This window comes from Xyrauchen texanus, chromosome 34 (assembly GCF_025860055.1).
Source record: "Xyrauchen texanus isolate HMW12.3.18 chromosome 34, RBS_HiC_50CHRs, whole genome shotgun sequence".
Taxonomy (NCBI): Eukaryota; Metazoa; Chordata; class Actinopteri; order Cypriniformes; family Catostomidae; genus Xyrauchen; species Xyrauchen texanus.
In genome coordinates this window covers 12,032,200-12,057,511 of record NC_068309.1, presented here as the reverse complement: position 1 = coordinate 12,057,511, position 25,312 = coordinate 12,032,200, and the positions used below count along the sequence as shown (strand labels likewise).

Genomic DNA, 25,312 nt, shown 5'->3' with positions numbered 1-25,312 from the left:
TTTGCAAATAAACAACACTATCAGCGGGCAGAATCTTTTTTAAATAAATTCTCTCCTCAGTTCTTTGCCTTTCGGTCAACCTCTCACCCCACCAAGTCAAATGTATTTGTCCACAGCTGAATTGCCCATTGAAGTTGCACTAATTGGCACCGCATGCCCCCTCTATGGACCGCCCTTTTATGTGATCCCACTAGGCAAAAAAAAAGCAGGCCCTAATCCAGGGGTGTGCAGAGAACAGAAGGTTTTGCTTCATATTGGGGGACTATTGATTTAATTACATGGCAGTGTTGAGCCAGAAGAGGAGCACAGGGATTAATTGGTCATCTCCATGGTTTTGGCCTCTCTGATCAACATGCATAATGCCACACGCTGCTGTTCAAACACACTGGGTGGGAGGCAAAGAGATGGGGATAGAGACAGGCTTGAAGACAAGCAAATAGGCAATCTGATGATATTCAAAGTAGCAGGTTGAATGCTGGCCAATCTTTAATACATGTATAGTTTAATCTGAAAGCATATGCCCGAGTTAAATAATTAATATTTACAGCCAATGTTTTTTGGAGGTAAGTGCTGTTTGTTTTGGAACACTAAGTAGAAAAAGAAATAGCATTTTGTTCTTTTAGAAAGGCATTTGTTTATTCTTTACATATTTAAAATGATAAGTGCAATTAATACTCATTTTAATTAGTGTTGTTAGCGAAGTAGAATGAAGTAAGACATTGGGGTAGGCCCTTTAGACTTGAGCTAATAAGCAACCTCTTAGCAACCACCCAGAACTCCCTAGGAACCACCTAGCAATGCTGTTGCAATAACACAGAACACCCTGTAGTAGTTTTGCAAAGCTTGTTTTATGAGGATTTGTTGTTATCTATCTATCTTTGAGTAATTTCTCTAGTGTAAAAGGGTTTGTCCAAAAGTTAAGAGTTTAAAGAGTCTTCTTAGTGTTCCTTGCTGATGTTTATTTAAACGTTAATTTGTACAAGTTCGACTTGACCTTCATTGTGTTTTGCCAGGTGTTCGGGACTCGGTATCGCACACAGCGCAGCCAGACGACCCCTCTCAAACAGCTGAACCTCCTGTCCTGCTCGATCTACCAGGAAACAGATCCACAGTCCCGTGAGTGAAGAATCTCATTCCCGCAAAACACACATTCCTCTGGTCAGCGTGTCTTGTGTTTGAATAGCAGAGGTAGTGGTCCATCACTCAACAGAGTATGTCTGGACTTCATAATTTACCCTCAACCACACTCAGCCTTCCTGAAGCAAATGCTGGAATGACAAATTATACGCAATTAGACACAATTCTTCTCTAGTAAACAAGTGTTTATCTGCATTCGAGAGTAGCCCGCTCCTCTCCATTTTCCTCTCTCTCCATCTCCCGTGTATGGCACGGGACCCAACTTTGTGGTGGTAGATCTTGAAAGGAACAGTGGCACACTCCTTCCTTCCATAGTGCTAGGGTCTACTCCTTGGGCAAGAGTGAATAATCCTTGAGCCTCCCATACTAGGGTCACAGTTGTTTATATGATTTTTTTCTCTCTCTATTGTTCTTGAGTTTGCCCATCTTATACCATCACAATCTACATCTCTGTTAGGACAATAAGTGGTTAAAATCCTAGCATCCCCCTGCTACTCGTAAAATACGACAAAAGAGGGTGACTTGTTTGCCGTGTTTTGTGACCGATGTCAGAAGAGATCCTGGCTCCTGAGAAATGCAGTTTGCTGTGACTTCAATTATTTCAGCACTGTGCTTTTGGCTTCAACTTCATCTAGACGGGAGATTGGAAAGGCCCGATTCGATCAATTGGACTGGTCAAGACATGGCCTGGTAAAACTATGTGATAAGTTAACATCAGCTATCTTTTCAGTATCCCTGAAGGTGTTGAATAAGTGTCAGTCGAGTAGATGGAACATTTCTCATTTTTTGTGCTCAGGCATACCATCCCTATATCCCTGGTGCATAATCTGCAGGATTTCAGAGGATGTGTGCATCCCATTGTTGAACACCAAGGTGGGTGGGAAGTAAAGATGGTGAAGCATAATATGCTAAAAATTGCTATTAAACACATATCCAAAAAAAATACTTTTAGACCTGGACATGGACTGAACTTCGGAGAATCAATGTGCTTCTACATCTAACTAACTACATATCCAAAAATTTTAATGATTGAATCTGCATCATCAGATATGCTGATCACAAAGCTATCTCCTTTCACCATTCACAAGGGCATTACAGGAATAGCTGGTACTGTTAAGGAGGTGAAGAAACTGCGATCTGGCCAGATTCTGGAGGAATGTTGTAAGAATGCTAATTCAGAGAACCTTCTTCATGCCATTTTGCTGGCTGGATTTAATATAGTGACTCCTCCACATCCAACACTCAACAACAGCAAAGGAGTGATACATACCAGATAGTTGGACGATGTAGAAGAAATACATACAGAACTTAAATCTCAAGGAGTGATGTACAGTATTTCACAAAAGTAAGTACACCCCTCACATTTTTATAAATATTTGATTATATCTTTTCATGTGACAACACTGAAGAAATGATACTTTGCTGCAATGTAAAGTAGTGAGTGTACAGCTTGTATAACAGTTTAAATTTGTCGTCCCCTCAAAATAACTCAACACACAGCCATTAATGTCTAAACCGCTGGCAAGAAAAGTGAGTACACCCCTAAGTGAAAATGTCCAAATTGGGACCAAAGTGTCAATATTTTGTGTGGCCACCATTATTTCCCAGCACTGCTTTAACCCTCTTGGGCATAGAGTTCACCAGAGCTTCACAGGTTGCCACTGGAGTCCTCTTCCACTCCTCCATGATGACAATCACGGAACTGGTGGATGTTAGAGACCTTGTGCTCCTCCACCTTCCATTTTAGGATGCCCCACAGATGCTCAATAAGGTTTAGGTCTGGAGACATGTATGTCAAGTATGTCACAGTACATGTTGGCATTAATGGTTCCCTCAATGAACTGTAGCTTCCCAGTGCCGGCAGTACTCATGCAGCCCCAGACCATGACACTCCCACCACCATGCTTGAGTGTAGGCAAGACACACATGTCTTTGTACTCCTCACCTGTTTGCCGCCACACACGCTTGACACCATCTGAACCAAATAAGTTTATCTTGGTCTCATCAGACCACAGGACATGGTTCCAGTAATGCATGTCCTTTGTCTGCTTGTCTTCAACAAACTGTTTGCGGGCTTTCTTGTGCATCATCTTTAGAATTGGCTTCCTTCTGGGACGACAGCCATGCAGACCAATTTGATGCAGTTTGCGGCGTATGGTCTGAGCACTAACAGACTGGCCCCCCACCCCTTCAACCTCTGCAGCAATGCTGGCAGCACTCATACGTCTATTTACCAAAGACAACCTCTGGATATGATGCTGAGCACGTACACTCAACTTCTTTGGTCGACCATGGCGAGGCCTGTTCTGAGTTGAACCTGTCCTGTTAAACCGCTGTATGGTCTTGGCCACCGTGCTCTAGGCAATCTTCTTATTGCCTAGGCCATCTTTATGTAGAGCAACAATTCTTTTTTTCAGATCCTCAGAGAGTTCTTTGCCATGAGGTGCCATGTTGAACTTGCAGTGACCAGTATGAGGGAGTGTGAGAGCGATGACACCAAATTTAACACACCTGCTCTCCATTCACACCTGAGACCTTGTAACACTAACGAGTCACAAGACACCAGAGAGGGAAAATGGCTAATTGGGCCCAATTTGGACATTTTCACTTAGGGGTGTACTCACTTTTGTTGCCGGCGGTTTAGACATTAATGGCTGTGTGTTGAGTTATTTTGAGGGGACAGAAAATTTACACTGTTATACAAGCTGTACACTTACTACTTTACATTGTAGTAAAGTGTCATTTCTTCAGTGTTGTCACATGAAAAGATATAATCAAATATTTACAAAAATGTGAGGGGTGTACTCACTTTTGTGGTATACAGTATGTGTTTCTTCTCAAAAGAGAAGATCGAATTATCCAAACTGGCACTTACATTATTATCTTCAATAAACATCGTCCTACAGAAATAATCACAATCGGGTATATGAGTGTTCTAGTGGATTTATTTACACAAAATCCACTTATAACCTTTAACTGTCAAAAGAATGGACATGGATCAAACAGCTGTAAGAATAAGCATGTCTGCTGCAATTGTGGAGAGGAGGCTCACGACAAAGAAAGCTGTCAGAAGCCACACAAATGCTGCAGTTGTGCAGGAGAACATATGGCTACATCAAAAGAATGCTTAATGTGGATTAAAGAGAACGAAATCCAGAAAATAAAATAAAAATTCATGGATTGCCAGACAGATTTGACCTGGCTGAAAAAAGGATAAATCACAAACTGTCAGTAACTGTAAAGGTATTCCTCCTCCTGGATCAAAGAGTGCAGGAAATCAGAATGAAACTACATCAACCCATAGCCAAACCAACCAGAACTTACAAACAGATAACCAAATAATTAACAAGAATTATAAAAAAAAAAGGAGGATGTTCACAATCAAAAATATCACAAGTTGAGAATGCTAAGATGAAAGCAATCAAAGATGTTGAAATGAAAGAGAGTGGCCATCATAGTTGTAGCCGCTCACCAAAAGGCAGAACTAGGGGTAATATCCCTTTGCTTTTTAACATAAATATGGATCACATTATCCGATGGGACTGCAGTGGGCTCAGAGATAACTTTGCAGAATTGCAATGATTAGCTTCAATTATAAATCCACTTGCCTTTTGGTGGAACAGCTGCTTTAATTAGAAAATCTGATACACAAATACATTACACAAATACATTACACTAAATAGTCATTTACAAGTAACAGCAGTACAAATTACTCTCCAGAGAACTTTCACAGTATGCATACATTCCACCGGATATGACTATAAAGCATCACCTTTCCCTTTCATACTGTAGGAAATTTTGATAGTATAAATGTACACAGTATGGGTTAAAGTGCCCACATTCCTCCATCATTATGTAGGGAACTGTATGTGTGTTAGGAATTAAATTAAACTGTTTGCATGTCTTTGTCATTATGTAAGGAAATTTGTAATGGAATGAGTCATGTTAGACAACCCTTATAAGAAAGATCAATTACAAATAATGAGATTATTTGTCTGAATAAAATTCTCCACCATCAAAATCATAATACTCGTTGTCTCATGGTATTCGCTCATAATTTCTATTGTAGGGAATTATGATTAATCAGTAGCAATCGGGTAACTCTAATTATATTAGAGAGACATCAGCACTTTCAGCAAAGTCTGGAGATGTACTTGCGTTTCCTTGTATTGCTTGATTCTTTGGCTCTCTGTAGAAAGTTCTGGTTGTTCAGTCTATGTTTTGGACCTCTGTTAAGATCGTGGATGTCTGTTGCTGGGATGATGAGACAGGGCTTTGAAGTGAGGCCTTCCGCAAAGGATACTTGTGACTCCAGTCGTGTGTGTGTTGTAGCACAGAGAAGAGAAGAGCTTCTCTTGACTTAAACTTTGCACAGAACTTGAGGGGCTAGAGTGAGGAGGATGCAAAGCTGAAGAGGAAGTGAAGAATGGAGAAGAGAGAGAGAGAGAGCATTCTTCCTTGGAACCAGAGTCTTGAGTGTAGACTGGCCGCACCCCAAAGGTGTCCTGAGCCAAACAGAAGTGCCTTTTTGGAGTCACGTGGTCAACTCTTTCCTTTCTTTTCAAAGTAGATTTACAGATTCCAGCTCGAAAAAGTACATGTTTTAACCATGCATTTTATATCTTGGATACAACTGAATATATCAAATATTAATTAACAAACATAACTGAAATGTCGAAAGATTCTCAATGATAGTAAACATGAGAATAATAATAATAAATGCAATGGTAATTACATTCATGATAAGTGATTACAAGAGTAATAAGAATAAATCATATGGTTAAAGCCAGGACAACCATACGTGAGGTAGTATGACCATCTCTAAGGTAGATATTCACATGACAAAGACAAGAATAATGTTAGTTATGTATTTAAGAGGGTAAAATGTTAGTAAACTGAGTTTTGGAATTTGACAGCTTCAGATTCTCACTATCTTGAGTGTAACTCCAAAGAGAGCTCCAAATAGGATGTCAGATAAAAAGTTATAATGGTTAATTCATTGGTTTTACAACATGGATAATACATTCCACGTTATGAGAAACATTATTGTCAGGGTATGGTGTCAGGTTAAGCTTGGGATAAAATATTTTCTTGTACGCTTTGTCCAACATGCATAGAGTCAACAGTTTGATGCCTGTGTGGAAGTTCAGACGGTCATGCTGAGACTGTCCCGTGGGATGCAGGGGCCTCTCTGGCCAATGGCCCTTTTGTTTTAAATCATGCTGTCTTGCTGATTTAGCAGAATGGTTAGTCTCCTTGACCAGCCATTTGGCACTTGTTAATTATCTCAAATCAACAACCTAAAGAGAGCTTCAGTCTCCCAAGAAGGAGTGTGTGATCTTGGAGAAGTCTCCTTTGTTCACTTTATAGTCAAGATGTGATTCATTTCATTTAGCTGGGCCATGCCAGACTTTAGGGTGCTATTTTGGAAATCTCTTAGTTTTATGGCTTTGAGGAATTCCAGGGTTAAAAGGTCGGGTTTTCCTGGATACAAGTCATTTTGCATAGAAATTGTTCGATCCTCTGCACCAAATATACTACAATACTTATGGGGGATTTTAACAGCCATAATTCCTTGAGGGGTAGTAATCACTGTAATACACAAGGAATGAGCATTGAGGACTTTATCAACAACCATGCCCTGTGCCCTTTACCTATCAGGTATCTATTTAGCAATTGACCTAACCATCTGCCAACCTGAGCTACTAATAGATCTCTCATGTAAAGTGTGGAATGAGCTCTGTGTAAGTGACCATTTTCCACTAATCTTGACCTTCAAAGGAAGAGGAGAAGTACCAAACATATCGAGATGGCAACTTAAAAAGCCAACTGGTACAATTTTCAAACCTTATGTTATGAAAGATTCAATGCAGTTCCTGAGGATGATCCAGATCCTATTAAAATTTTGACCAGTATTTTAATCTCCATAGCATACTATACCATTCCAAAAGCTTCACCAAATACGAAATGCAAACGATTGCCATGGTTCAATGATAACTGCAAAAAGGCTATAAAAGAGCAGAAGAAATCTGAAAGAAGATTTTACACCTCATCTATGTCATAATAAAGAGAGCACAAGTGCGTAGAGCAGTGGTTCTCAACCTTTTTTGAACAAACGCCCCCCTGACCTCTTAATGATCCTCTTAACGCCCCCTAAAAAAAAACAAAAAAAACAAAAACACTTCAGAAATACTATTACAGCCAAACAATTGCAACACTGATACCTGAAGCCTGAGTTTTTGGTAAAAAAAAAAACTGAAACAGAAAAAAAGACGACAACAGCTCGGCCACCTGAACTGAACCGAAGAAAAAACGACGTCAAAAACAGCCACTTTTTTTTTTATTAATTACGGTCATTAGTGTGAGCCCTGAGCACTAATTATGCGCCTAATTATGTATTCCGCGTTATGTACAGAAAAAGCCGGTGAAAGCGCGCCTCTATTTTGCGCTGAAAATTCTCCGCCTCTTAAAAGCATGTGTAACTTAGGAAGCGGCTCTCCTGGCATATCCTCCTGGTGAAGTGGCAGCAGTAATCCGAGCAAGACGAAGACATAGGCTAAGGAGAAGAGCTGAAAAGATTTTTGCGCAGGCCGCCTGTTGGGTACCTCTGAGTAACGCCCCCCATTTGTGCCTGAGCGCCCCCCTCTCTGCTGCCTCGTTCACATCGCCCCCCAACACTGTCCAAACGCCCCCTAGGGCGTTTGGACGAGTTTTTAACTCGTTAAAAACCCGTTGAGAAACGCTGGCGTAGAGTAATAAATGAGGTGAAGAAACAAAAGTTGTAGACAGTTTTTATCCAACGTGACATCAAAAACTCCCAATGAAAAAGGTTTGGAATCTGAATCGAAGAATGAAGAGCAAGAACAATGGACCTTGAATTCAACATATTAAACATCAAGATACAGTCTTAACTATAAAACAAGAAATTACAAATATCCTAGCTGAAACAATTGAAAATAACTCCTCTATTGAGAACTGCCTCCCTGCCTTTCAAACAATTCAGGCACAAGAAGTTAACTTTTCATCCAATATTATGGAACCTTACAACCAACCTTTCACTTATGGCTGCACACTATGTGGGCCTTAAGCAGATCACATGATACTGCAACTGGACCCGACAAAATTCACTATACATTTTTTTTTTTTAATTGCCATTACACTATCCTGTCCTTACTTTTAAAAATATTTAACTCCATCTGGATGTGAGTGGATGTTCCATATTCTTGGAAAGAAGTGGAAATTATTCCTATTCAAAAGGCTGAAAAAGATCATAACGAACCTTCCAGCTACTGGCCTGTAGACCAGATGAGTTGGTTATGTAAAACCATGGAGAAAATGGTTAATAAATGACTGGATGCTGGTGTCTTAACATCTAATAAGTAATGCTCAAGTGGATTTAGAAAAGGAATAAGCACTATAGATCACCTCATAAGGCTGGACATTTATGTATGCGTTGCTTTTATCAGAAAAGAACATGCTGTTGCTGTCTTCTTTGACTTAGAGAAAGCTTATGACACAACTTGTAAGTATGGTATTTTAAAGAATTTACATCAGTTTGGTTTTACCCATTTTTATTGCCAACTTTTTATCAAATTGACATTTTAAATTAAGGGTAGTAACTACCCAATCAGACCCACACAGACAAGACTTAGTAGTACCTCAAGGAGGCATCTTATCAGTGACCCTTTTTAGTATCAAAATAAAGAGTATTGCAAAAGTCATTGGATCAAAAATTAATTGCAGCCTTTATGTAGATGGCATTTGTATTTGATGCAGAGGCAAATTCATGAACAGGACTGAATGGAAAATCCAGCTGACAATTAATAGGGCCCAGGCGTTGTCTGTGTCCAACAGTATGCATTTTTAACAGTTATGCTCCTCTCCATCATGACCCAGAGCTATTATTGGATGGTGATCTTATCAAAGTTGTCAAGGAGACCAAAATCCTTGGAATAACCTTTGACAATAAATTGTCTTTTATCCCTCACATAAAGATTTTAAAAGATAAATGTTTTAAAGCAATGGATATTTTAAAGGTTTTTAGCAAAGACTAAGTGGGGAGCAGAGAGCTCAGTTCTCCTAAACCTTTACAGAACGCTGATCAGATCACGCTTGGACTATGGAAGTATAATGTATGGCTCAGCCAGGAAATCGTATATTTGACTTTTGGACACAGTTCACAATCGAGGCATATGTCTGGCACTGGGGGCCTTCAGAACATCACCAATTCAAAGTTTATATGTAGAGGCTAATGAACTTCCTCTAGAAAACAGACGTCTCAAATTAGCCCTACAATACTCAACAAAAGTAAAGACAAACAAAGAATATCCAGCATATCATGCAATCTTCTCACCCCAATATACATATCTGTATGAGTGAAAACCGAGGCATATCCAACCTCCTGGTCTATGGATTAAATCCCATCTAGAAAACATAAGAGTTGACTTAAGCATACTGGAACAGACATACATCTGCATGAATCTAAAAAAAAATGTATAATAATCCTGGATTTAACAATGAACAAAAAATCTGAAACCCATCCAATTGAATACCTTCAACAACTCCTGGATGGTTGTTTCCATCACACAAAAACACCTATAGACGGATAAAAGTCTAGAGATCATGTAACGGCTGCATATGTGTTTAATCACCATAAAAGTAGAATAAAGATCCCCAATCAGAGCTCAATTTTTACAGCAGAGGCTACACATCACATCAAGACCACACAACAGAGACATTTCTTATTAATAACGGTTTCAAAATCATGTCTTCAAGTGCTCTGGAGGCACATCATTTTAATATTTACTTTCATTGGGAACCTGGCCATTGTGGAATCCTTGGAAATGAACATGCAGACTCTAAAGAAGTACTTCCTACAGATCATAAAAAAATGCTCCATACCACTGTCAGATCTGAAACCTACCATAATCTCTTACATCACCAACAAATGGCAAACAGAATAGGATCAATACATTACAAACAAATTGCATGAAATCAACCCTGCAGTAGGCAAATGACGTCTCTTTAATTTCTGTAATTGCTGGGATCACATCATTTACACACGTTGCCGAATGGGACATTCCAGGCTCACACATACGTTTTTAATATCAGATGAAGATCCATCATTATGCACCGCCATGTCAGAATCCACTATCTTTGAAGCATATTTTATTGGATTGTGCTGGTTTTATTTCTTTTATTAATTTATTTTACTCAGCAAACACTTTTGAAGAGATTTTTTAACAAAGTCAGAGTCAGTTTTAGGGTTCTTATCAAAAATACATTTTAAAAACCTTTTTAATTACTCTACCTTTTAAGATATTTTTACTTGTTTTTCGCCATGAAAATAGCCATGAAAGCTGGCATGGTGTAAAATCACTAAATAACCTCTCTCTCAATCTCAGGTAGATTTAGTTAGACAAAGGTCGGTAATGTATTCCTAACAGAGAGCTCAGCTAATAAGTTGTGAATGAAGATCTTTGTTAATAAAGTGTCAGGCGACTTCCCACTCACAAAAGAAGCTCTGTCGCTGTAATTGCTTCATCATTAGCAACCCAGCCACGTCAAAGTGCTAAGTCAGTCATTAGCCTAGGGTATAACGCATTCAGGGAGACTTCTATTGCAGGAAAGGAATAACATCTCCCTTGGTTTGCATAATCAGGCTATTTGACACTGGTTGCACAAATGTAGCAGGCCAAAAATAATCATACATAGATATACACCAAGATATACCAAAAGATTCAACTGCTACATACACACATTGCAAAGTTCAGATTTTGTATATTTGAGTTGGGAGAGACTCGTATATTTAATTCTATTCAGAGTGAGTTTGGTTGTAGAATGCGGTTGTCACTCCTGTATATACCAATTCTGTGTACTGAACTGGATTAAACATTCAGAAGAGGAGGGACAACTGTATTTGTCTGCAGTGTGTATGTGGCCAATGATTCAGTTGCTCAGAGAAACAAGCTCTCAACCATTCTAGTGGTAAAAATACTGTGCTTTACCTTCACACCCCTTACAATTCAATGACTTCAGTGTTTATTCTTTTGATTCCTATATTCTTTGTTCTTTCTTTCAGACCAGCCCGTGACGCCCCTGACCGCTGCACCAGCCACTTTGATGCTGTAGCTCAGATTCGAGGGGAGGCCTTCTTTTTCAAAGGTAAAGATACCCAGAAGTACAGAGTCAAATCAATAGTTTATTCATGACAACTCTCGCATGTTAATGTGGGTATGATGTATTGATAGGATATTTATCTTGAACATATACATACACAAACACATTCACTGAGAACGTTATTAGGAACACCTGTACACCCTACATATTCATGCGATTATCTAATCAGCCAGTCGTGTGGCAGCAGTGCAGTGCATAAAATCTAGCAGATATGGGTCAGGAGTTTCAGTTCATGTTCACATCCACTATCTGAATGGGGGAAAAAATGTGATCTCAGTTATTTTTATCGTGGCATGATGGTTGGTGCCTGTCGAGCTGGTTTGAGTATTTCTGTTATTGCTGATCTCCTGGGATTTTCACCCACAACAGTCTATAGAATTTATTCAGAATGGTGCCAAAAACAAAAAACATCCAATGAGTGGCAGTTCTGTAGATGGAAACACCTTGTTTATTAGAGAGGTCAACAGAGAATGGCCAGACTGGTTAGAGCTGACAGAAAGGCTACAGTAACTCAGATAACACTCTGTTCAATTGTTATGTGGAGAATAGCATCTCAGAATGCACAACACATCGAACCTCGAGGTGGATGGTCTACAACAGCAGAAGACGATGTTGGACACTTTATGAGGACCATAATGTTCCTAATAAAGCCCTGAGTGCAGATACTATCCCCCAACAAATCAGGGAAGTTGGACAAACACAAAACATAACTCCCCAAACAAGCAGTTCTACCACCAATACATTTATTTAAACTATTACATAAGATAGTGATGTGTGCCAGTGCCTGATTTGGCTACTGCTTACTTTGATATAGACCTGCTTCTATGTGTCATGGCCAAAAGAAGATCTTACCATGCATGCTGATAGAAGAAAAAGCCCCAGCAGTCACCTGAGCAAATAGCTTTTTCAGATAAAACTCACGCAGGGCACTGTAGTGAAACTGGATTTCTTGCAAACTGAGCAAATTTAAATGTTAGTCAAAGAGAGAGTACACAAGTTGATTGACGACCCGATTACTCGTCAACTCGTTAAAATCCCCAGTGAGCAAGTTTAAGGCAATTAAGGGGGAGAATTGCTATTGGCAGCAAGAAACTCCTTAGAAAGGCACAACACAAGTAAAAACTATTCTTGAAAGTATGTTAGTTGCAAGGAAGGAGAGATGAACAATTTAAATAAATTAGAAAAATGTTTTCACAAAATGTTTTTATTCTTGCTGGTAAAAATTAATGCTGTCAATAAAACATGTTGATTATTGACATGATTTCCAACCACTATTTAGAAAGCAGAATGAAACAATAGTGTCAAATTTTGTTAAACGTTACATTTTTATTTATTTACATCTTTACACATTTTTTGGGTGGTCCCAAAAAAATTTTTTTATTCATTTCTGATGCACAGATGATGTTGAGAGTGAGAGTTCCTGGAACTAGGAATGTTGTACAATGTTTTCTTTTCCTGTCATGTCACTAATGTGAATTACACCACTGCCTGTATTTTGGTATTTTTTAAGTTACAGAGTTACAGTAAAATAATAATTCTTGGCTGATTCTGCCAGTTGGGCATGCTACTACCCACTGCCCCTGGGCATGCACACATTCCTTGCTCATTTAATAATTTTCTCTTATACAACATACTGTATCATGCACTATACAACATGCACAGAATTACACCATAGATTACATAAACACACATATACTCACGTACTCTTACTCTGAATCCTCTCAACAGGGAAGTATTTCTGGCGTCTAACGCGTGAGAAGCACCTGGTGTCATTAAGGCCAGCACAGATTCATCGTTTCTGGAGGGGTCTGCCTCCCAACCTGGACAGTGTGGATGCTGTATATGAGAGGCCTGGAGACCATAAGATAGTCTTCTTTAAAGGTATTTTATATATTTCTTCATAAAATGTAAAAATCTAGTTGTACATTGTTGTCTTGTTTACATTTATGGTTCTTGGTCATTTGTAGTAATTCCACAGATCTATAATGGCTTTAAAAGGCCCTTTAATAAGATTTTGTTTGATGATTCAAAAATATAAAAAAATATATATATATATATATATATATATATATATATATACACACACACACACACACACACACACACACACACACACACACAGTGCATCCGGAAAGTATTTACAGCGCTTCACTTTTTCCACATTTTGTTTTTGTTACAGCCTTATTCTAAAATTGATTAAATTCATTATTTTCCTCAAAATTCTACAAAAAATACCCCATAATGACAACATGAAAGAAGTTTGTTTGAAATCTTTGCAAATTTATTAAAAATAAAAAAAACAAAACAAAAACAAAAAAATCACATGTACATAAGTATTCACAGCCTTTGCCATGACACTCAAAATTGAGCTCAGGTGCATCCTGTTTCCACTGATCATCCTTGAGATGTTTCTACAACTTGACTGGAGTCCACCTGTGGTAAATTCAGTTGATTGGACATGATTTGGAAAAGCACACACCTGTCTATATAATGTCCCACAGTTAAAAGTGCATGTCAGAGCACAAACCAAGCCATGAAGTCCAAGGAATTGTCTGTAGACCTCCGAGACAGGATTGTATCGAGGCACAGATCTGGGGAAGGGTACAGAAATTTTTCTGCAGCATTGAAAGTCCCAATGAGCACAGTGGCCTCCCTCATCCGTAAAGGAAGTTTGGAACCACCAGGACTCTTCCTAGAGCTGGCCGCCCTGCCAAACTGAGCGATCGGGGGAGAAGGGCCTTATTCAGGGAGGTGACCAAGAACCTGATGGTCACTCTGACAGAGCTCCTGCATTTCTCTGTGGAGAGAGGAGAACCTTCCAGAAGAACAACTATTTCTGCAGCACTCGAAGGTTCATCTTCCCACAGGACAATGACCCTAAGCACACAACCAAGATAACAAAGGAGTGGCTACGGGACAACTCTGTGAATGTCATTGAGTGGCCCAGACTTGAACCCGATTGAACATCTCTGGAGGAATCTGAAAATGGCTGTGCACCGATGCTCCCCGTCCAACCTTATGGAGCTTGAGAGGTCCTGCAAAGAAGAATGGGAGAAACTGCCCAAAAATAGGCGTGCCAAGCTTGTAGCATCATACTCAAAGACTTGAGGCTGTAATTGGTGTCAAAGGTGCTTCAACAAAGTATTGAGCAAAGGCTGTGAATACTTACGTACATGTGATTTTATTTTTTTGTTTTTTTATTATTTATTTATTTATTTTTTTTTAATACATTTGCAAAGATTTCAAACAAACTTCTTTCACGTTGTCATTATGGGGTATTGTTTGTAGAATTTTGAGGAAAATAATTAATTTAATCCGTTTTGGAATAAGGCTGTAACATAACAAAATGTGACAAAAGTGAAGCGCTGTGAATACTTTCTGGTTGCAATGTGTATATATATATATATATATATATATATATGTATATATATTTTTTTTAGCAAAATTGTCCCTGGAGCATAAACACTCTTGTAAAGAAATTCTTTAAATTATTGGAATTTAATGCTCTTGAGATTTTCAATAAGAGTAGAATATAACGCACACATTGCTCCCGAAAATATAATGTACGTTTTTGAATCCTCAAATCCAAATGCAACTCAAAATCATGGAGGTTAAACAAATGTGTTAAATGTTTAGATTCAATTAAATGTATTTCACAGCATCTGCATTTTCTTACAAGCTCTCTATTTATCTGGTTAAAAAGGCCTTTAGGGTTGTACAACTTTCTACTTCGAGGTTGAAATTCTTCTCTCTCTGATCATCAGGAGGGAAATATTGGGTGTTCAAGGACAATAATGTAGAGGAGGGCTATCCACGGCCCCTCAGTGACTTTGGCTTGCCCATGGAAGGGGTGGATGCAGTATTTGTCTGGCTGCACAACGAGAAGACCTACTTCTTCAAGGACAACCGTTACTGGCGATATGATGACCACCTGCGGCGCATGGACCTCGGCTACCCGAAAGATACGTCACTATGGAAAGGAATCCCACCTCAGTTAGATGATGCCATGCGGTGGTCTGACAGTAAGTACTGTAAATCCTGTTATGTTCTTTTTATTTGTTTAAAATTGTAGTCGAACTCCAAAATGTTACATTTTAGAGGATTTCCTGTTTCCCTCACGTCTGATGGAGATAAGTGAGTAGCAGGCAACATCAGAATTATTCCTACTTTAGAAATGCACCATAATATCTTTAAACCCAAAGCATACATCATAGTAGAGGGTAAATACACAATACTGCAACACCATCAGCCTTGGAAGTAATGAAAAGTGATTGTATTTAGATGGAGAGGGTGTTAGCGGAGCAGGTGTTTTGATTGGTTGGTTGTCATAGCAGCAGTTTGGTCTATGTGAGCAGAATGGAGCAATGTCCTGTCATGCCTAATGCACAGCATTGTACTTGATGCACAGTGTGGTTCTCGAATTCTCACTCTTAAGGATGAAGAGTATGCCTTTGAAATGTTGTGTTAAATAGAATCAAGACTGGGGTACATAAAGTTTAAGTAGTTTAAAAATAGGACTTTATATTCATCAGCCTTTTAACTGTGTTCATCTCAATATTTACTCTGAAATGGTCCTTAAAAGAGTTTATTATTTATTTATTTTTTTTTTTCTTAGTCAGAGGAACCATCATTTCAATCAAACAGCCATTGTTGCCAAGTAAATTTGAAAAGTTTAATGTAGTTAAAAAATAATCAACGCATGTTTTCCACACTGAATTTCACTAAATGAACATTGTGCAAGTGTGAATCATTTTCTATTATACGCACCAATACAGCAATACATTAGGGGAGGGTAAAAATATCGATTTTCCGATGCATCACGATCTTCATTTAAACAATCTCGATATCGATTCTTAAATCCCAAGATCGATCTTTTACTCTATGCGCAACCCTCCTCTACATCCATCCATCGTCAACCGCTTATCCTGTGTACAGGGTCGCGGGGGGCTGGAGCCTATCCCAGCTAACATTGGGCGAAAGGCAGGGGACACCCTGGACAGGTCGCCAGTCCATCGCAGACCCTCCTCTACAATAAGAGCAAAATCACTCGCATTAGCAAACTAATTTCGCCCTATACGACTAAAAGGTGTTTGGCAACTGGTTGGTAAATGTTTACATTTCACTTTACAGTAATTGTGTAGTGGAGTATTCAGCAACGAGATCCTTTCACTGCGTGTTGAGAGTAAAAGCTGTTCTTTAAATACTGTAAATACTTGTAAATAGTACAAATTATGCAATTACCAAACATACATTTTACTAAAAAATTATATATGAAATATAATATCTTATTGTAATGGGTTTATAAGGCAACGGAGGAGGTGAGAACCGGCTTGACAATATAAATAAAGTTTAAGTTTATCATAAAACATAAACACATGCAGGGCAGCTGCCATAGTTCTCTCTCTCTCGAACTGCCATCTCCGCTCACCTTTATCCCTCGCACGCCTCATCAGGCTGATTGGGGTTTGGGCATGCGTCATTCTGGCCCCGCCCTCCTCCACGCTACACTTATTTATTGATTGAATACATGGATTTGTTAATTTATAAAAAGCCAAATTGTGACTAAAATGATGAAAAACTATTAAAATATCATTAGTGAAAAAAATATTTTCAAAATGTACCTAGTTAGAAGGTCCCCTGTGTAATTAACAGCATTGGATGGGAGAACATTTCTTTCATATGTAAGCAAAAGGGACATTATACTGTACTCAGAAATGAATTGAGAGCTTATGAATTGGAATCAAATCAGGAAATATTTATCAATACCCGGCCCAACAATGCATAGTAATAATCAGCAATATTCTAAAGTTTTCTAAAACATTTTAGTATATGAAAAGGCCACGCAGAGACTTCCATGAACATTTTGAGCGATGACACCAGCGAATCGTTAAATCATTGAATCGATTCACTGTAACAAACAGTTTGAACTGACTCATGGAAATAAATCAAACTTACCAAATTGAACTGTATCTTTGCTATAGTTTAAATCAGAGATGTTACTAAAACATCTGCCTTAACACTCTCATGCTCTTTATGGAGCATGTCCATAGTTATTTTGATAAACTATATAGCTAAAAGCATTCTTCTCAAAACAGATTATCTCTATATATATTTGATTCTATGTTCGGGGTCTGTCTCTTTCTACACTAACACAGTATGGTGTACACACACAGCTCTTCCCTTCAGTGGCAGCTCTGTAGGCAGCAAACTTCAGCTCATCAGATCTGAGCTTGTGTCAACCCAACAGGTTCTGTTCATAGCTGTTTGAACTGAGAGTGTGAACAGGTCAAACTGTAAAGTGAAGGTCCCTGGCCTCCACAGGGAGAAAGAACTGTCTTAGACCTGGGGGTTTGGCAACATGATCCAGTTCAAAGAGACAGCAATGATGGCCAATTGAACCCACCAAGTGAAAGAGAGATAATGGAGCTCTTATTGAGATAGGACAAAAGCAAGTATTAGACTGCACAAAAGGAATAGCTTTCCATGAAGTGTCAAACCAAGGTGGTCTCCATAAGTGATTCCAGACCCTCCATAGATGGCCCATATAAAAGTCCATCTCCCCTTTTTCACCAAAATGATGCCGGTGCTGGCGGGGGTAGCTGTTGACCTCTTTAAGAACTGGCTCATGTTTCCACTGATTTCAGAGCCATATAATGACAAAGCTGTGAATAATACAATATAAACTATAGTTTTGAGATCTTATAATGCCACCAAAAATAATTTAATTCAGTGTTTTTCAATCATCACTTTGATGTAACTATCAAAAGTAAATGTAAATATCCATCCATCTTTTATAGCCGCCTGTCCTGTGTAGGGTCGCCGGTAGTGCTGGAGTCCATCCCAGCTGTCTCGGCAAGGAAAGAAAAATGTAAATATTTAATGAATAAAGTTTATAGCAATCAAGTCACATGTATGATATTTGTAAATAAAATAATGTTATTTCAGACAGACACTCCAAATCAAGAGGCCGAACAAAAATTAAGTGATTAAAATAGAAATAACTGAATGCATGTCACATCGGCCATTTCCAGTGAACACAACTTTCAGTTAAATCACAACATAAAATATTACAAATTTTGATTGATTTATTAAAAATCAACAGCTATTTTGAAAAATATTATGTCAATCGCTTTTTTAAATTAATTGTATGATATGCAGATTAAGTCATCAAATTAATAGCAAATAATCACATGCACAGTAGGCTACTAATATTAAAGAAGCACCCAAACAAATATTACATTATTGTGGCAGACGAGTAAAGCATTGAATTGACATTACAAACAGTGGCTTTAGCGATTTTTGTCTACTTTGTTTTTATTGGTTTTCCTAGGCAAACGCGTGCTAGATGGCCATCTTTGACATGCTGTTTTTTAGCATCTTGTAATGGAGCGCCAGATTTTTTAGACACAAAGTTATAAAGAACTGTTTAAAACACATCTCAAGAATTCTGCATTCTGCTCAGTTTGCAGCATTGCACTTGGCTTTTTAGCACAAGGACAGCTTCAATGTGAACTGCACCTTAGAAGTCAATATATAGTTTTTTCCATTTCCAAATCATAAAATAAACAATCACAAAGTAAAATGTAAACAAAACAGGTGCGATTTTGATTGGTTTATTACAAACAAATAAAAAGTTACTTGGTTGAGTTTTAAACCCGCTGCAACACTCAAAGCAGAAAACATAACATGTCCTACTATATTTGAGCTGAAAGGGCTGAAATTCTAGAATCGCCCCTGGTGGTCTCAAAACAGGAAGTGGAGCTGACAAAAAATTGCAGAGGGAAAGTGAAACAACATTTGGTGATATATATGACAGATGAAAGCATGTCTGTAAAAGTTTTTCTGTGTGACAACTTGTACTTAATTCCCTTTTTCACCCTTTCTGTCCAGGTGCATCATATTTCTTCAAGGGAAAGGAGTACTGGCGGGTGGCAGGCAGCGATATGGAGGTTGAAGCAGGTTATCCACGGCCCATCGGCAAAGACTGGCTTGTGTGCTCAGAAATGCAGTCAGACTCCCCGGAGATGCAGAACAACTCAAACACAAGACTCCACGGGCAGCACCACAAGGATCATGCAGAAAATGGCTATGAAGTGTGTTCCTGCACTTCGGACTCAGCCTCGCCGCTGGGGACGCGACTCACTCTCACGCCCACTTGGGTGTTAGCGCCACTCTGGACGCTCGCTCTCGCGCTGTCCTCTGCTCCTCTATGATAAGGGCAGAGCCACAGGCCTGTACTCAGACTCCAGGACTGGAACATACAGCAGCCTGTGGATGGAGAGAGCAATGAGAAGCTCTGGAAAAACCTTTCGCCAGCTGGGACTGGTGGAAAGGCTTCAGCACTTCAATAAATGAAGGGATTGGCTCACCTTTTTTCATTTGTTTGATTATTTTGTTTTTCTTTTCAACTGGAAATTCTGTATTATTATTATTATTATTATTATTATCATCAGGGCTGTCAATTGCAAAATAAATCGCATAAATCAATATTTGTTGAGAAAAGCCACCAAAGGAAGATATTAGAAAGATATTCCATTATTGTGGCTGACGACTAAAGTATTGAAGATAGACAATACATAAAGTGGCTTTTAAAGGTCAATTTATTGTTTGATTTATTTCCATTTCCGTTTTTTTTTTTTTTACTGTGGATGGATTTGTTTTGCCAGTGTGTTATGCCTTGCTCTGTTTTTTTTAACATTTCTTGCCATGAACATTGCTTTTTTTTAAGACACTGTGTAAAGTGAAAAATAGTTCAACTTTAAAGAACTTGGCTTGATACCAAAAACATTCTTTGCATTTAGGTTACTCTAAAAGCTTGAATTGCTCTGATGATAGAACAGTATCTTGTCACATAATTTACTGGCAGGTCAGGGGGCATTATAAAGGCCAAGTCTACACTAATACATTTAAGTTTGAAACCTCCCTTTCAGTTTCCTAACATCATCTTTTTCTAAATGATGCGTTTATAGAGAGCGTTTCCGAAATGTGAGGTGTAGCAAACTCAATGCACATTCAAACGAAAACAAATGGACAAGGGACATGTATTATTTTTAACGCATTTAAAAAATACATTTAACATGTTAAATTGATTATTATTATTACTTGAAACATTCAGATTCATTTTAAACTGTTTTGAGTTTATTTCAAGAGATTAAATGCGCACGTTATTAACCAGCATTTCGAGGCATTTCCATTGATGAAAGATCCAGTAATGATCATGATGATAATAAAAGTAGTAATATCTCTATTGGGAAGGTGGCAGAAATCTCTTAATTGGAGCTTCTTGCTGGCTGCAGATTAGAGGCATCATATGAGACCATGAGTAACAACTTTAAAGGAATCGTTCACCCAAGAAGAAACATTCTCTCATCATTTAGTCACCTTCATACCATTCCAGATGTGTATGACATTCTTTCTTCTGCTGAACACAAATTACGAATTTTAGGAGAATATTTCAGCTCTATAGGTCCATACTATAAATGTGAACAGTGACCAAAACTTTGAAGCTCCAAAAGGACATAAAGGCAGCATAAAAGTAATCCATACGACTCCAGTGTTTCAATCCATGCCTTCTGAAGAGATATAAGTGTGGGTGAGAAACGTATCAATATTTAAGTCCTTTTTTACCATCAATCTTCACTTTCACATTCTTCTTTTGTTTTTGGCATTTACATTCTCTGTGCATATCGCCACCTACTGGCAGGGAGGAGAATTTGTTGTAAAAAATAATTTCAATATTGATCTGTTTGAGTTCTGAAGATATGGAATTAACCACTAGAGTCTTATGGATTGCTTTAACGCAGCCTCCAAAGTTGCACCACTTTAGCAGGCCACATTTCAGTGCAAATAAACTATTGCTTTACACATTGCAAATTGCATCCTTCACTTATTTTGTGGCCATGTTTGCGTTATTACCTACCTGAGTTCTCCCCTTGGTGTCTTTTGCTTGGTCTGCCTTGTTCTAAGCATTTACAGTTACTCAACTTTAAAACTGTCTGTATTTAAAGACAACAGATATCGCAATTTGTGATACCACAAATGTGATCGCTCATAGACAGTTACGACAGTTCAACTGACTGTATGTTTGTTATAATCACCACTGCTATTGTGTTCATAAAGGGCATGCATGATGCTGGTTTCACCAGAGCTAAATACATTTTACAGCTTTGTTTATATCACTATATTTTCTGTATTTTATCTCTCATTACGGTCTTTCCAACTCACATTATTCAGTCAGAGAGCAGAGGACATTTTGACAAAAACTTAAATGGACTGGGAGGATGTTTGACATATTCTGGGCTGCTGAGAGTGTACTCAGACCATATATGGAAAGAAATGCTTATTTACTATATATACAAATATATACATATATATATATTTAAGGTAAAAATCTTCTATGGCAATTGCAAAAAAACAATGTTAATTCTGAGCTGTCTTTTATAAGGTGAAATATTTTTGTAGAAAAATAAAGAGGAGTGAGCAAGCCTGCATGATGACTACAGTCATTTCATGTCACACTGAGACCAAATACGAGATCCATGGAGCTTTTCCCCAAAGTCATGACAGCTGCTGTCACACACACCAGCAGCCATCGTATTCACACCACTGTTTTTATACCACGCTCTCCCACCAATGCCAAAATAACATGATGTCACCAATCAGAATTGTCTTACCACCCCAGAACTGTTAGTATCATGTTCCCGTTTATTTGTGTGGAAGCACAAGTGTTCTACTGTGCCCGTCTTACTATAATTCAAGGAGGGTCTTCATATATCACTGGAACACTGAGCCCATACTAAATACATACCTTGCAATGGGTATGGAAACTATCTGTCACCTTGGTAACAAACCCACTCTGCACTGTGTAGGGGAAATGCAGACATGAGCGAGATGTAGGTATTTTTTGTGTGTGGGTGCAGGTAAAAGATTAGAAAAAGTGTTGAAAGCAAAACCTATGACTCTGAATGATGTTTCGGTTATCTTGCAGCAAATTTAACCAAAGTGCCTTAAGCAACAGGAGTTTTTCATCAAAGCTTCCAGGGCTACTAATTAGCATGCATGGCTGCCTGGAGACCGGCTGTGCCCGTAGGTAAGCAGAGTGGTCATGTTCCAATGACTGAAACTATATTTTTTGAGCCAAGGGACTACATATTGAGATTTCAATGCTTGGGTTTTGCTTTTTCGTCAAAGTATTTCATTTGAAGGCAAAACACAGAAACACTGATTGTATGCTTATGGTTGAGCAAAATTAAAGGCGTAGTTCAATAAAACGTATCGGTTACCTAACGTAACCTCGGTTCTCTCTAGATGAGGGAACGAGTATTGCGTAAGCTAGCTTACGCTACGGGAAAGATTCATCTTTTCTGAGATATTGAAGCCAAAAAATTATCCTTAATTTTTGTATCCATTGTCAACGCAGTGCGGCAGCTGCAGACCTTGAGCGGGCTAGCTAGCGAGCTCATTGGTTGCTCTGCGGCAACTGCTGCAGCCTATAGACGAGCTTGGGTGAACTCGCATCCAATGAGAGGCGTCCGGCGCTCACTGCATCAAAGCCCGCCAAAATGGCCGTGACTAGAGTGCATATAAGCGTAGTTCGTAGGCTGGAACCCTGGTTTTCATTGACTGAAGCGAAAAGTCGCCGTGGGCGTGAGCACGACCAGCTACGCAATGCTCGTTCCCTCATCTAGAGAGAACCGAGGTTACGTTAGGTAACCGATACGTTCTCTTACGAGAGGTTCTCTCGTGATTGCGTAAGCTAGCTTACACTACGGGAACCCATTGTCAACGCCGTGCGTGCCAAGCATCCACTGTATGAGCCCCAGGGAATTAAGGGGGACCGGGGAGCCCTTATGAGTGGGGAAATAATATTTGGCCGGCAAGAATGCGGGTCATTGATTGTGTAATACATAAGCACATAGTGTGAAGGGAACGACAGAGCGGCGGTGCCGGTCTGTGTGGAATGTGACCCATCAGTGCAGCTCACCAGGGGAGCTGTAGCGTGATTAAACCGCTAGTAGTTTTGCCTGCAGAGCGGGCACTTCCATATTGTAAAATCTGACAAAGTTGGAGGGGAAGTCCATCCCGCTGCCACACATATGTCGTGAATGGAAATCCCGCTGGACCATGCCCACGAGGATGCCATGCCTCTAGTGGAGTGAGCCCTAATGCCCAACGGGCATGGCAGGTCTTTTGACGCGTATGCAGCAGCAATAGCGTCCACTATCCATCTAGATAGTGTCTGTTTCGAGGTGGCGAGACCTTTGGTGCGCCCTCCGAACGAAACAAAAATCTGCTCAGAGCGTCTGAAAGCGGCGGAGCGCGCAGTATACAATCTCAGTGCTCTGACCGGGCAAAGGAGATTGGCGTCGCGTTCCCTATCGGGTGCTGGCATCGCCGATAGGGAAATGACCTGTGCTCTGAAAGGAGTACCGATCACCTTGGGAACATAGCCGTGTCTAGGCTTTAAAATGACCTTGGAGTCACTTGGTCCAAACTCAAGACACGCAGCGCTGACAGACAGCGCGTGAAGGTCTCCCACACGTTTGACTGAAATCCACGGATTGAAGTGGTTCGAAAGGGGGGGCTTTCATAGTTTCGAGAACTATAGAAAGATCCCAGATAGGAACCGATGGGGGGCGCGGGGGGTTCATCCTTCTAGCTCCCCTGAGGAAGCGGATGACCAGCTCGTTTTTACCCCATGACTGACCGTGCAGGGGTTCAGCGAACGCCGCAACGGCCGCCACATACACTTTGAGCGTGGATGGGGATCTGCCCTTATCCAGCAGCTCTTGTAGGAATACGAGCAGCGACGACACCCCACATGTCCGCGGGTCCAGGTCTCTGTCGGTGCACCATTTTGAGAACACAGACCATTTTGACGCATAGAGTCTTCTCGTGGAAGGGGCTCTAGCATGTATGATGGTGTTTATTACTCCTTCTGGCAGAGCGACGGGTAGTCGTTGATCACCCACGCATGCAGCACCCAGCGCTCTGGGTGGGGATGCCAGATTGTGCCGTGAGCTTGAGGGAGATCTGCTCTCACTGGGATGGGCCACGGCGCTGTCAGTGACAGCTGCGTAACTCCGGGAACCATGTCTGATTCTCCCAACGCGGGGCTATGAGGAGCACCGAGTGACGCGTTTCCCTGATCCTCTGCATTACCTGTGGCAATAGCGAGATGGGAGGGAAGGCGTAAGCGGGCGTCTGGGCCAGTCCTGGGCCAGCGCGTCCTCGCTTTTCGAGAAAAATATTGGGCAGTGAGAGTTCTCTTTGGACGCAAAGAGGTCTATCTCTGCTCTTCCAAATAGGTGCCATAACGTCTGGACTGTTTGAGCGTGCAGGGACCATTCCCCTGGGGGAATATTGTCTCTGGACAGTCTGTCCGGGCCGTCGTTCAGGTGGCCTGGCACGTGCGTCGCCCTCAGCGAGCGCAGGTGGCACTGGGACCAACTCAGTATGCGTTTCGTCAGATGGAAGAGGTTCCTGGATCTGACACCGCCCTGACGGTTTAGGTAGGATACCACAGATCTGTTGTCCGAACGGACCAGGACGTGGTGACCCTGAATGACCGGGAGAAAGCGCACGAGCGCGTACTCAACCGCTATCATTTCCAGACAATTTATGTGAAGGAGCTTTTCCTGAACTGACCATAGGCCGAAAACCAGAGAGCCCTCGCGAGACCGCGCTCCAACCCGTGTTGGACGCCGTCTGTCGAGATGACTTTTCGGCAAGATACAGCTCCCATTGTCACTCCCCGCTGATACCATTCGGCCACTGTCCAGGGCTGCAGAGCTGATATACAGGTCTGAGTCACCTTGATGGGCTGGCGGCCTGTGGCCCAAGCCCGGCGAGACACGCTGGTGTTTAGCCAATGCTGAAGCGGGCGATGTGCAGTAAACCCAGCTGAAGTACTGCTGCGGCTGAGGCCATGTAACCTAGCACTCTCTGGAATTTCTTCAGAGGCGTGAGGCTGTTCATCTGAAAAGATGCGGCTAGT

The 25,312-nt window shown here is 40.2% G+C and overlaps 1 protein-coding gene across 1 annotated transcript in view; it reads left to right on the top strand.

Annotated features, from left to right (window-relative positions):
- The window catches only part of mmp17a (matrix metallopeptidase 17a), an 87,901-nt gene extending 66,103 nt beyond the window's left edge, over positions 1-21,798 (top strand). The window contains exons 6-10 of the mRNA XM_052103908.1: positions 1,014-1,116; positions 11,219-11,301; positions 13,045-13,197; positions 15,081-15,338; positions 19,207-21,798. Of these exons, the coding sequence (XP_051959868.1) occupies positions 1,014-1,116; positions 11,219-11,301; positions 13,045-13,197; positions 15,081-15,338; positions 19,207-19,529 (920 nt within the window). The 3' untranslated portion in view covers positions 19,530-21,798. The remainder of the gene's footprint in view (positions 1-1,013; positions 1,117-11,218; positions 11,302-13,044; positions 13,198-15,080; positions 15,339-19,206) is intronic.
- The last annotated feature ends 3,514 nt before the right edge of the window (positions 21,799-25,312 follow it).